The sequence below is a fragment of the Spodoptera frugiperda genome, chromosome 17 (genome assembly GCF_023101765.2).
Source record: "Spodoptera frugiperda isolate SF20-4 chromosome 17, AGI-APGP_CSIRO_Sfru_2.0, whole genome shotgun sequence".
Lineage (NCBI taxonomy): Eukaryota > Metazoa > Arthropoda > Insecta > Lepidoptera > Noctuidae > Spodoptera > Spodoptera frugiperda.
The window spans coordinates 5055051-5069279 of record NC_064228.1 but is presented as its reverse complement, the minus strand read 5'-3'; the positions used below and the strand labels follow the sequence as shown (position 1 = coordinate 5069279).

Sequence of the window (14229 nt, the reverse complement as noted above, 5' to 3'; positions counted from 1 at the left end):
TAAAGGGTGGGAGAAACGGCGACACGCGTTCTGATACAAATCAGGAACTATTTCATTTCTACTCTCTTTATATGTTCTGTGGTAATCACCACCGCCCTTGGACGACCAAAGCACCAGAGGTGTTACAAGAGTTTGCCAGCCTTTTTCGGATTAGAAATTTAAAGTTGTTGGGGAATCAGGGATTGGGAATATTGTGAAGGGGCCATTTGGGTAAATTAAGTGCATGTATTCCAAGGTCAGAGCTAAAAAAATAAGACTAAAAACCACTTAAACGTAATAGGTATATTATTATTTACAAATTTAAAATCAATCCTTTTGCGTTAGAATAAGTTCCAGCTACAAATAGAAAAATTCCGATTATTATAACAAAGACGTTTTTCCATAGGCGCCATTTGTATTTTCCCAAACCTGGTGTCTCCCAAACAACTAGCAACTCTATGATGGCTGGGAATATAAATCCTATGTTAGACAAGCAGAATGCTCCGAGCTGAAAAAGAATAATGGAATATTAATGAAATACTGCCTCGTTGGTCGAGTGGTCGCGAGTGCGACTGCCGAACAAGGGGTCTAGGGTTCGATTGGGTTCGATTCCCGGGTCGGGCAAAGTATTACTGGGGTGTTTTCGGTTTTTCGAAAATATCTCAGTAGTAGCACGAAGTCTGGAATTTTGTCCAGTATATAACAATAGGCTCACCCCCTATATATTACATGGGACTTATAACACAAATGGTGAAAAGTGGGTGTACTTTGTATAGCGGCATTACGTGTCGTAATGAGCACCTCTGCCTATCCCTTCGGGAATAAAAGGCGTGACGTTGCTTTAGTTGGTTTTAATGAAATACAGAGTCGTAATTATCCATAATAAATGCAAACTAGGCATGATCCTAGGGCGCCAGGTCGCAGAGACCGCCCTTAAAATGACGGTGGCGTAGAAACAACTGGCGCCTATGAGGTGGTGGAGGCTCCGGTTCGAAAAGTAGGAGAAGGAACGGGGTGGTTTTTAGTCAGTAAGAGTCTAACACTCCCTCTCGTCGCGCCCAAACAGGAGAACACATTGGATGATTTTCCCCCTCTAAATGATAGGACCCTTGATCACTTAAGGTTCTTCTTATACGAAATTATACGTAATATTATAATGATACTTGCTTTTGAGTTATTTTGTAAACCGCATCACAATCCGTTGCATGGTTTTAAAGGTCTAATAATATATAGGGACAGACAGCAGAATGCTGGTTTTATACTATGTAGTGAAGTAATACTTACTAATCCCATGAGGTTTCCTATATTTGGGAAAGCAATAGCTAAAGCGGTGATTATTACTATAAACGTAGCCCTGTAAATTCTCTCCCAAATCCAATATCTTTTCGGATTATGTTTCTTAGACACGTAATGCCAGACCAAGTTGAATGGAGCCCAAAAATTGAGGGCAAACGTCACAAATATCATAATCGCCATTAACACTTTTAGTATTGTTGGGAAACTGAAAAATAAAATTGAAAGATATTATTATGACATTTATTTTATTATAACTTTCGGGAGACATACTAAATTAATTATTATGCTATCGGCTTATTCACTTAACTGTTTGACGAGGAACTCGACTAGTTTCAAGCCATGCTTAGAGACTCATAATTATGAGTAGCATTCCGCGACACATGACGCGGCGATTATCGCGTTGCTACTGTAGCAGTCTCAAGCATGGCTTGAAACTATTCGAGTTCCTCGTCAAGCGTTGTCGTCGTCAAGCGTTCCTCGTTAAAAATAAAATATTAGTTACTAAGTATACATATAAATACTTACACTTCAGAAGGAAAATTTAATGTTACTGGTGATATTGACTTCTCTCCAAAGCCCCAGTAGCCGAAGAATCCAACCAGTATCAAGAATGAGACTACCACGGTCATACCTGGTTAAAAAATTGCAAATTATTATTAAGGCTCAATATCAAAACAAAGCAATAAGTATTACTTATTACCTATGTTATCGGCTTACACACGTAACTGTTTGACGAGGAACTGAGCCTATTGCCATATACTGGACATAATTCCAGACTCTGTGCTACTATTGAGAAATTTTCGTAAAATCGAAAAGAGCCCAGTTTAACCTTGTCCGACCCGGGAATCGAACCCGAGACCTTTGGCCTAGCAGTCGCACTTGCAACCACTAACGAGGCAGTCACAACTTAGTTACTCAGGTTTAGGTTAGGTTTAGGTTAGGTTTAGGTTAGGTTTAGGTTAGGTTTAGGTTAGGTTTAGGTTAGGTTTAGGTTAGGTTTAGGTTAGGTTTAGGTTAGGTTTAGGTTAGGTTTAGGTTAGGTTTAGGTTAGGTTTAGGTTAGGTTTAGGTTAGGTTTAGGTTAGGTTTAGGTTAGGTTTAGGTTAGGTTTAGGTTAGGTTTAGGTTAGGTTTAGGTTAGGTTTAGGTTAGGTTTAGGTTAGGTTTAGGTTAGGTTTAGGTTAGGTTTAGGTTAGGTTTAGGTTAGGTTTAGGTTAGGTTTAGGTTAGGTTTAGGTTAGGTTTAGGTTAGGTTTAGGTTAGGTTTAGGTTAGGTTTAGGTTAGGTTTAGGTTAGGTTTAGGTTAGGTTTAGGTTAGGTTTAGGTTAGGTTTAGGTTAGGTTTAGGTTAGGTTTAGGTTAGGTTTAGGTTAGGTTTAGGTTAGGTTTAGGTTAGGTTTAGGTTAGGTTTAGGTTAGGTTTAGGTTAGGTTTAGGTTAGGTTTAGGTTAGGTTTAGGTTAGGTTTAGGTTAGGTTTAGGTTAGGTTTAGGTTAGGTTTAGGTTAGGTTTAGGTTAGGTTTAGGTTAGGTTTAGGTTAGGTTTAGGTTAGGTTTAGGTTAGGTTTAGGTTAGGTTTAGGTTAGGTTTAGGTTAGGTTTAGGTTAGGTTTAGGTTAGGTTTAGGTTAGGTTTAGGTTAGGTTTAGGTTAGGTTTAGGTTAGGTTTAGGTTAGGTTTAGGTTAGGTTTAGGTTAGGTTTAGGTTAGGTTTAGGTTAGGTTTAGGTTAGGTTTAGGTTAGGTTTAGGTTAGGTTTAGGTTAGGTTTAGGTTAGGTTTAGGTTAGGTTTAGGTTAGGTTTAGGTTAGGTTTAGGTTAGGTTTAGGTTAGGTTTAGGTTAGGTTTAGGTTAGGTTTAGGTTAGGTTTAGGTTAGGTTTAGGTTAGGTTTAGGTTAGGTAATAACATTTATATTCGTCAATTGACGATTGCAAGACGAATTCATGCATCTTGCGTAGAAATAATCATAAATGCGTCCACGGAGCACTTGCGACCACTAGACCAACGAGGAAGAGATATATATCTTAAAGATTAACATGTCGACTATATTAAAATAATTACCGGCACACAAAACCAAAGGAAATTGTTTGGGATTCTTCATGTTATTTTCAATAGGCAACGAGACACCGACTCCTTCCATGCTGAACGTTACAATGCCACAAAATTCGAAAAATCCAATGACATCTTTCCACGCTGGTACTTCTGAGATCTTTGGGGCCGCCTGTTGGCTATAGACTATCGTTGCTACAACACAGGTCACTGTAATCAGAAGGAATTTACCATTAATACTCACACACACACACAACATCTGCCTTTTATCCTCGAAGGGGTAGGCAGAGGTGCACATTAAGGCACGTAATACCGCTTTACAATGTACACCAACTTTTCACCATTTGTGTTATAAATCCCATGTAATAGGGGTGAACCTATTGCCATATACTGGACACAGTTCCAGACTACGTTTGCCCGACCCGGAATCGAACCGGAGACCCCTTGTTCGGCAGTCGCACTTGCGACCATTCGACCAACGAGGCAGTCTTTATTATTACTCACTATTAAGTATTAAATTGTTAAATCTTGACATCATTATTTATTTAGGAAGTCGTCACGGCCGTGTATGGATAAATAAATAGTCTTATATTTGCTTAGCTTATGATTGAACACCTGTATCCTTAGTACGAGTTTGCTTTAAAAATCGAAATAATCGAAAGGAGAGCGCATTCAGCGTGCTGATTGGTTAGTTCATTCGCACCGACCAATCAGAGCGTCAAACGCGCTCTCGTTTCGAGTACTTTAAACATAAAGCAAACTCATACTAAGGACACTGAAGCTATTAAATGTCCATAAATTAACACTCACCTATAAACACATCAGCGATTAAAGTAAAAGGTGCCAAATATTTCAACGTTCTGATCATGCAGAGTAATAGAATTGGCACCAGTAGACTTAGAACATAAAGTCTTAAATAAGAAAGGTCTTCTAATTCCGCATCAGTATTTACAACCTGCTGTATGGTCTTCGCTATAATGATCTGATAGACGCAGCAAGCTCCAAAAAGGTCTAAACATATCACCAAGTCCACTGTATATCTGAAACATTAAATATTCTCTAAAAATAAGGATCGTGGGAGTTGGAGTAGAACGAGCCTGGACGGCAGCACGTTGCGGTAGGCCCAAAAGGAAAGGGCGGGACGAACTCAATATCCTATGTCATAGGATATTGAGCCAATGACAGGACCTAGGTCCTATGACAAGCATTGACCGCAAAAGGCTTTAGACAGAGTTGTAGTAGGCCTTTGCCCTGTAGTGCGACAGCCATACCTTTTTTAGGCTAAGTTCATTTGACCGCGCGGACGCGCGCGTTGTCGCGCGAGTATAAGCATTCTCGCGCGTAAGAGCATTCTCTGTTTACTTCGATCTTGTACCGCGCGGTCGAAAGTTCCGCGCGGCTCCACGCGATCATATAAACTTAGCCTAATGGAATAAGCCGGCAAACGAGCAGACGGATCACCTGATGGTAAGTAATCGTCGCCGCTCATGGACACTTGAAACACCACAGGCGTTACACGTGCTTTGGCGGCCTTCGGGTTAAGGATTTAAGGGTTGTTGGGGAATCGGGGATTGGGAAGATTGAGATGGGGGAATTGGGCCTCCGGTAATCTCACTTAAACGAAATACAACGCAAGCGTTTCACGTCGGGTTTTCTGTGAGGCCGTGGTATCACTCCGGTCGAGCCGGCCCATTCGTGCCGAAGTATGGCTCTCCTACACTTAAAAAGTTAAATAATTATGGTTACCTGAACCATTTGCTGTATTTTCTTAGACTAACAAAGGGTCCTACTTCTAAAGCTGCCTCTGCGACATCAGGATACGACATATGTGGAAGATGAAGCCTCTGGTATAACGTTTGCGCAGAACTAACTAATAACTGAAACAAAAATTGTATGAAATAAAAATACCGGTTTACTCACGTAATTGGCGGGAATAGCCTAATAAGTAGTCTGCGCGACGTCGCCGCGATCGCACACGCTGTTCATTAGAATGTTAGACTTGATCCGGAGCTGTGAACTACCTAGCGGGTTTACCGGGGCTCCGGCTCGAAAAGCAGGAGAAGGAACGGGGTGGTTTTTAGTCAGTAAGAGTCTGGCACTCCCTCTCGCCTCGCCCAAGGGAGAAGTCACTGGATGATTTTCCCCTTTCAAAAAAAAGACTAGTTTCAAGTCATAGAGGGAGAGTCCCTCTAGGTAAATGAATGGAGAAACGCTCTACGTACATTGATTATCACAAACTGCTTATGATGAAGCTCATGATGACGTCGCCGCGTCTGCACACGCTGCACATGATGAAAAGTCCCTCGGTAACTCGAAACTAGTAGAGCTTTTCTCAATTAATTTCAAAGTCAAAGTCAAAATCATTTATTTCAAATAGACCAGGAAGGCACTTTTGAACGTCAAAGCAAATATAATAATATTAAACGTTCCAAAGTGTAGATTCCTATGGAGAAGAACGAGCAAGAAACTCCATAGGTTACTCTTTTTCAATCAGATTTACAATACAATTCTTGGTTACATTGTTTCGATTACTTCAACTATGTGAGAACAATGTCAAAGTCAAAGTCAAAATCATTTATTTCAAATAGACCAGGAAGGCACTTTTGAACGTCAAAGCAAATATAATAATTTTAATAACGTCTGTCTGTCGGTCAGTCCTCTAGTGAAGCTATTTGCTCGTTCCAAAGTGTAGATTCCTATGGAGAAGAACGAGCAAGAAACTCCATAGGTTACTCTTTTTCAATCAGATTTACAATACAATTCTTGGTTACATTGTTTTGATTACTTCAACTATGTGAGAACAATGTAAAACTAATATACAGTCAAAGAACCACTGACAGAAAAAGAAAATAACCTAGAGGACAATAAAAATTAATGCAGTCCGGAGCTGACCAGTCCCAGTTGACAGCGCCCGTTCACGAACATGACACGTACACCAGCACCGCCCAACTCAACCATGTTGCAGGGAATCGAGCGATCCAATGCCCGTGCCACCGCCAATGAGACCTTTGAATGAGCATGACAACTCCAAGCTGACATAAATGCATTCTACTATTCTAATTTGATTTTAGTTAATTACAGGGCTCTCACATTTACAATAATTGTATAACGTACAGTGAGGCACTGCAATTTGTCATCTACAGTGATTCCTAGGGAAGTAGTCTCTTTTACAAATTCTAATTTCTGACTATTTAATAATACATCGCATTGGTTAGTCTTAACATTTGGCAAAACAAATCTAATACATTTTGTCTTTTTATCATATAATACTAGGTTAAACCAATTTTGAACTTACATGAGTAAACCGTGATTTTTAGTTAAAATAAGAGTATAATGTTGTCGTAGATCACACGCTGTTCATGATGAAGGGTCCATCGGTAACTCGAAACTAGTAGAGCATTTCTCCATTAATTTACGTGAGTAAACTATGTTATCGTAGATGACTTACATGTACACAGTAACCGATGTAGAATCCGAATATAATTGTTACTACTAAGGACGTCCATAGACCGCACTTCATGTACGCCTCATGAATACCTAAGATACCTCCGCCCAAGCATCCTTTAATTAAATGCCCCATTGATTCCAGTGCACTGAAAACAAAAAAAAAAAATCCACATGACTGTAATGTTTGAGTGACGCGGACATTTCTAAGATTTTCTTTTTATGGTACAAGCCGGTAAACAGTCAGGCGTATCACCTGATGGTAAGCAATCGCTGTCGCCCATGGACACCCGGAACACCAGAAGCATTATAAGTGCGTTGCCGGCCTTTTGGGGGTTAAGAATTTAAGGGTTGTTGGGGAATCGAGGATTGGAAAGGGGGCAATTGGACCTCCGGTAACCTCACTCACACAACGAAACACAAGGCAAACTTTGTTTGACGTCGGTTTTCTGTGAGGCCGTGGTATGACTCCGGCGGGTCCATTCGTGCCGAAGCGTGGCTGTCCCACACATTAATAAAAAGGTACCTATACTATTCTTGTAATGACGTCACATTCTTGACGTAGTTATTAATAATTGCAGTGCTACTATTACAGATACTTATTGACGGTATAATATTAACATCAATTTGTTTGTTGCTGTATTTCATCCTTAAATGATTCAACCTTCGTGTTGAATTCGATACTCTAATGTTTAAGAATGATAAATAGCGACCACTGTTCTTTAAAATTATCGTTTATTTGTTTAACATTCTCTAGATTTACATTTTTAAATACTACACATATAAAATAAAATAATATTTAAAAATATAAAAATAGGAGCCGACCAGTAGCGGGAGCATGGTCCAAGCCACCGGTGGTTAGGGCTCCAGAGACAGAAACCTCCTCACAATACGTGCCGTTTCGAGGAGTACTGCCTTCTGCATCAGGCCCTTGATCCATCCGCCCAACCCCAGCCTCCTAAGGTGGTTGTCGAGGCTGTTGGGAATTAATCCATTGGCCGACACGACTATCGGCACAATGATAGCCGAATCCACATTCCACATGTCGACAACCTCGTGAGCCAAGTCAAGATATTTTATTTGTTTATCTTTTTCAGCTTTCACGAGGTTCTCGTCATGAGGGATGGTGATATCGATTATTATCGTGCGGCGCGCTTGTCGGTCTATCACCACTATATCAGGTTTATTGGCTACAATAGTCCTGTCAGTGATGATAGATCGATCCCAGTACAATGTGATATGGCAGTTTTCGAGAACTGGATCGGGCACATACTTGTAGTATGGAACCTCAAACTCAACAAGTTGGTACTGCAAAGCAAGTTGCTGGTGGATAATCTTGGCCACCTGATTATGTCTATGCAAATATTCACCATTAGCCAAACGACCACAACCAGAAATTATATGTCTTATGGATTCACCAGGACTATGACATGCCCGACATATGTCAACGGTCCCATCCTTAATAATATATTTCCGGTAGTTATTCGTAAGGATAACTTTAAAATTATTTTTAGGTTTTATTTTTTGGGGACAAAATAATTGGCCAATTCTTATTATAGTAAACTATGCTAATAGCACGATGTAGTGACAAGGATTGAAAAAGGAATGTTTGGACATGTAGAAAGGATGGTTGAAAGCAGAATTATGAAAGAAATATACAAGGCGGATATGAACGGGGCTATCGGAAGAGGGCGCCCTATACAGACATATAGAGACCAGATTGGCGATACATATATTAAAAAAGGGCCAAATTCAAAGTACATTTAACCGACCAGCGTGCATAAAAAAATTATGACTGTTGATGAAGGGAAAGAGGTTTGTAAGAATCGTAGCATTGTCTCAGCCTACTATGGGAGACAGGCGTGAGGTTATGTATGTAAATGATAAATGATATTTATTTTTGCAAATAGGTTAGAATGTAACTCTTTTACACGTCAATTTTTTAAATAACTAGATGAGGCCGGCATTTCCTATCGGACTACTCTGAGAAGAAATGGCAAAACCTTTAAAAGCATGTATTATAAAAATTCGCACTTACTTTGTAGGTTTCTCCACACATCTTTGTGCAGTAAAGTCGTACGTGTCCTTTTCTGAATGCAATACATATTTAGGCTTATTGTCCGTTGGTAAATGAGATGTATGTTTAGCGGCAGGATCTGGACTTTCCACATTTGTGTGATTCCCCTGTAAATAAGAAAAATATGACGTTTTTAATAAGAATAAATTACAGACAATCGCAGTGTAGAACGTTCATAAGCTATATTATGACGCAATGCAGGTTGCTTCAAAGCGGGTGATCTAGAGATCATTGAGGTTATAGGCTTTTGTTCAGTACTATAGGTTTTGTAGCTGATATCAACATCATCATCACAATATCAGTATCAGTAGGTATATAAGTTCGCCTTATAGTGGGACAAAAAGTCCTATCACCCACGTCAGCTCATACCCCTATGTATAAGTACCAAATTTTATCAAAATCCGTTCAGTCGACGACCACCCTAACAAACAAACAAACTTTCACATTTATAATAATAGTGTGAAGTGTCATATTAAATTTGTATAAGTACAAGTATTATGGTGGGATTTCGAACACCATCCAATGACTTCTAATTATGAATGAGGCGAGAGGGAGTGTCAGACTCCTTCTCTTGCTTTTGGAGCCGGAGCCCCGGTAAACCCGCTAGGCTGTTCGCAGCGGATTATAAGGATAGGAACATTATGTTGCTTGATAGTTTTATGTTGTCGGAATTGCGTCTAGTTAGGCACGTGCTATCAAAACGGGTCTAATTTACACACACAACAGCTGTTCACAGAATGAGGAGTATGGTTCATGACCTACCCATGAAACAATTTAAAGTGATAATTGATTACAAATGAGTTTTTTATTATTCTGTTGTCTCATAAAATTGAAGGTCGTTTGGTTTTGACTGTGACCTTGATTTTTATGCAGTATCGTGAGTATAAAGGTATCAATTTCTAATTATAAGTTAATATGATGATTAATGCTCAAACCTTTTCCGAGGTCTTTGCTCAGAAATGGATACTATTATAGGCAAATAATGAAGTTGTTTCATATGAGAATCTAACCAGCCAGCTACTTTATTTTATGGAACACGCGGATAAACGAGTTGACGTATCACCCGATGGATACTTCAAACACCAAAGGCGTTATAAGTGCGTTGCTGGCCTTTTGGGGTTAGGAATTTAAGGGTTGTTGGGGAATCGGGGATTGGGAAGATTGGGATAGGGGAAATAGGGCCTCCGGTAACCTCACTCACACAACAAAACACAATGCAAGCGTTGTATCACGTGGGTTTTCTGTGAGGCCGTGGTATCACTCCGGTCGAGCCAGCCCATTCGTGCCGAAGCATGGCTCTCCCACAATTAAACCTCTGCACCAACCGTGCGATTGATTACTCTAACAATACGTGATGCATTCTCGTTCAAGGAAGTTTCAACTGGTTTTTTTATTACATCAACTATTAATTTAATGACTTTTATAATTAAATAAACGTTGTCTTAAAGATGCCTACTTACTTCTTTTATTGATTTTGTAATAGGTAATTTTAAAAGTAAGTAGGTAATTGGTATTTCGTAGAAGTAGATGGTGGTCGCGCATCGAACCTGGTCACGTCACCACTAATTACTCTAACCGCCAGTGCTATTTCTTCGAGGTCAATTTTGATACAGCAACTTTTGATAGTGTAATATAGCGACTCTGGAGGCCTACTCTAATTCAACGATAAACGAAGTTTCGTCCGAAACTTCGCAGATTTCGTACATCTCCTCCATCAAAAGTTAACGAATGAAATGAAACTCGCATTCGAGAACCGGAGTAGCAGATAACAGGAGGTTTGGTAGCTTACGGGCATAACAGTGGCTCCGCCATGGTGTCCCGGTGAAACAAAGTCCTTGTTGATTGTATTATGGACTGTCGTAGCATTTATATAAGTCTCAAAATTAAATAAACACAAGAAACACGTGTTTATAACCAGTGTCAATGAAATGTTATATGAATATGTTATCTTATTAACACAGACATTAAACTCATTATAATATATCTAATACCTAATATTAATAAACACTAAAGTCCCGTATCCACTAAGCCACATTTAACGCGCAAAATTCTGTATAAAGTGTTGCTCAACAAGCTGATTTTGGTTGCAACATGTTGGGTTCAACGGGTGTCTCCACTTGACAATATTTTTTGTTGCTCAACAGCATGTTGCGTGTAAACAAGCAACGTGTTAAGTGTCATTTTGCACGGTGTTCTGCGCGTCAAATACGTGACAACCCTCACCACTTCCTGGAGATTAGTCTGTTAACAATAACAAATAAACAATAGATGCTAAATTAAACAATATTGCAAATTTTTACAAGTTCTGTTTGTTTTATTAGGTTTTTTTTTGGGGTAAAATCATCCAATGACTTCTTCCACCTTGGGAGAGGCGAGAGGGAGTGTCAAACTCTTACTGATTAAAAACCACCCCGTTCCTACTCCTGCTTTTCGAGCCGGAGCCCCGGTAAACCCGGTAGTTAGCAGCTCCGGGTTTTATTAGGATATTTCAACAATTTAATACGATTTTGCGAGTATTATTATAATAGACTAAGTAGCACCATCGCGTCGCGTCTCGGTATGAGCTGACCTTAGGATTCTTATCTCCTCGATAAGGAAAATCTAGTACCTACCTACTTTACCTCAAACTTAATTCACTTTAATTACGCCTTTGGGCTAAGCATGATAATATCTACTACATTATCAAGGATATTTCTTACATTTTGAATATAAAATAAGATTAACTTTTTGCCCGCCACCAACCGCCAACCTCCCATACCGCTGCAACTCCTGTAAGCCAGGATCTACAGTAGATACAACCGTGAAAACACAGGAAACAAATCAGAAGATGTTATTAGAGGAGAAGAAAATTTTTATAGATGAAAACTAGCTACCTAGGAGGCCCAATTATCCCCTTTCAAAATCCCCGATTCCCCAACAACCCTTAAATTCTTAACCCCCAAAAGGCCGGCAACGTACTTGTAACGCTCCTGGTATTTCAAGTGTCCATGAGCGGCGGCGATTGCTTACCATCAGGTAATCCGTCTACTCGTTTACCGACTTATTCCATAAAAAGCTACCCACCACGCTACCACGCTCCATAGCTCCTATTGATCGCAGCGCGTGCAAAAGAATTTTATAAAATCGCAGTACCACTAGTTTCGAAGATCATCGTGTTTTAACAAACTAAATCTTTAACTTTATACAGAATGATTTGTTATTAGAGCACAATCTCGTATGGGGTTATTTTAAATTATCTGTGTTCCGTAAACTATGTCTAAAATAACACTACTTATTATCTATAATATCAAAATAAGTCGGGTTTTCCTTCCCGACGCTATAACTCCAGAACGCATGAACCGATTTCCACGGTTTTGCATTCGTTGGAGAGGGCTCCGTGAGGTTTATAGCACAGAAAAAATCAGGAAAAATTGAAGAGAAGAGCAGGAATACAGGGAAAATCATTGGCGGCGAAACTGAGGTCGCCGGTTTTGGTAGTTGTTTATATGACGACTAGAACTATTAAACAAACTAATCTGTAATTTAGTAGATGTGTACTATAGATAGTTTCCCTACTGTCGATACATCGCATATTCGAGATGCCCATCTTCCTCGTGCAGCTACTTTGTGGCAGTACATTTTTATAGCACATTTTATTCGCACCGTTACATGGCTTAGTATCAGTGTAAACGGTCACATAGTTTCACAGTATACCTATTACATCCTCGCAGCATAGCTACATAGCATATCTCTGGTAGAGAAGCAACAGTGACCACTGGATTTAAATGTATTTGATGTAGATTAACAAAAAGTTGCTGTCAGGATTTAGTAAAATATACAGGGTGTAACAAAATACCCATATACATCAAGAAGCCCTGATGAATACAGGTTGAATGGAATCTCTACACAAAATTTCAGCTTAAAATACGTTTAAAAAAATTTTAGTACCAAATACTTGGTATCGCATAGTTCTTGATTTCAAATCATACAAACGTGTCACAACACTACAGGGGTCACTCGCTAATATCACGAAACATTTCTTATGTCAATCTGATCGCCTAGTACCTGTCTACCTAATTTTGAATCGCGCGCCGGCGTGATTTCAAAAATTCATAACTTGGTACCATGAAGACATGAGTTTAAAAATCCCTTCCCGTATCGTTTGTTATGTTATCTAGAAACCGTGCACTTGATATGTATACCCCCTTTTTAGGGTTCCGTAGCCAAATGGCAAAAAACGGAACCCTTATAGATTCGTCATGTCTGTCTGTCTGTCCGTCTGTCCGTCTGTCCGTCCGTCCGTTCGTCCGTATGTCACAGCCATTTATTTCCGAAACTGTTGGGCCTACATAGTTGAAACTTTGTAAGATGGTGTATTTCGGTAACCGCTATTATAATTTTGAATAAAAATTAATAAATTTAAAAATTAAAGGGTATTAACTCCATACATGGAACTGATTCAAAAACTTTTTTTTTTCAGGTTACATGTCCGTGATTGGTATCTATGGATAGGTCTTTAAAAAATACATTAAGGTTCCTAAAACCACTTTTCGTCGAAATCAATCGTTTGAAAGTTAGACGCTTCCAAAGTGGAAAAATGTGTGTCCCCCCGCCTCTAACTTTTAAAATAAGAGAGTGAGAAAACTGAAAAAAAATATATGCTGTAGATTTCAATGGAAACTAACAACGAAAATTGGTTTGAACGAGATATCATTTTTAGTTTTTAAGAAATAAAACATTTTCAAAAACCGCAAATATAACTTTGTCGTTCATACAAACACTATGTAAAACCAAGTTATTTTACAACTTTTATATTATGTCATCTACTTGCTGTTGCGGAACCCTTCATGAGCGAGTCCGACTCGCACTTGGCCGGTTTTTGTTACACGTTGTATAGGTCCGATTTTTTCGCTTTTTATCGGTCGCGTAACGCCAGAACATACAAATGTATAGAAAAACCATGGAATAGAAAAAACTATTAGTTAAACTATTAGTTTTCTGTATTCCGTGAGAAAAACAGTTGACCGTTAGCACTCAACCGATGATACGCTCGACGTATACATCAGATATGAACCGACCTTTAGGATGAGAAAAAGAATAGCCTATGTCATATTCCATACCTTCAACTATTTTCATTTAAAAAATAAAGACAAATCAATGCTACATTTTGCCGTGAAAGACGGACAAATAAACAGATACACACACTTTCACATAATTATATTGTTTAGTATAGATAAAAAAGGTAGATACTAATACTCACATAATTTGAATTCAATTCCATATTTCTTAAAACACAATTTTATTTCTTTAAAAAAAAACAACTTCAAACACTGAACACAACCATATCCCCGACAAGCCTGATCTTGTGTCAATTAAATGTTCACCAAAGACGCCTCTGCCATACCGCGTACACTTC

The 14229-nt window shown here is 39.1% G+C and overlaps 1 protein-coding gene across 1 annotated transcript; it reads right to left on the bottom strand.

Moving 5' to 3' along the window:
- Nucleotides 1–267: 267 nt before the first annotated feature.
- Nucleotides 268–14229, bottom strand: LOC118276933 (proton-coupled amino acid transporter-like protein pathetic). Its single transcript, XM_035595556.2, has 9 exons — nt 14074–14229; nt 8796–8941; nt 6762–6906; nt 5060–5190; nt 4124–4353; nt 3326–3523; nt 1801–1906; nt 1264–1480; nt 268–487 (listed from the first exon to the last, which is right to left on the bottom strand). Exons 1-9 carry the CDS (start codon nt 14092–14094, stop codon nt 293–295), a joined length of 1389 nt encoding a protein of 462 aa, XP_035451449.1. The 5' UTR covers nt 14095–14229; the 3' UTR covers nt 268–292.

Excerpts from the sequence above, each read along its gene's own strand:
- LOC118276933 (XM_035595556.2), bottom strand. The coding sequence starts at position 14,094 with ATGGAATTGAATTCAAATTAT. Across the intron at positions 6,907-8,795 it reads TGTGTGGAGAAACCTACAAA|TGCACTGGAATCAATGGGGC; the intron begins GTAAGTGCGAAT and ends TTTTGTTTTCAG. Across the intron at positions 1,481-1,800 it reads TTAAATTTTCCTTCTGAAGT|TTTCCCAACAATACTAAAAG; the intron begins GTAAGTATTTAT and ends TTTATTTTTCAG.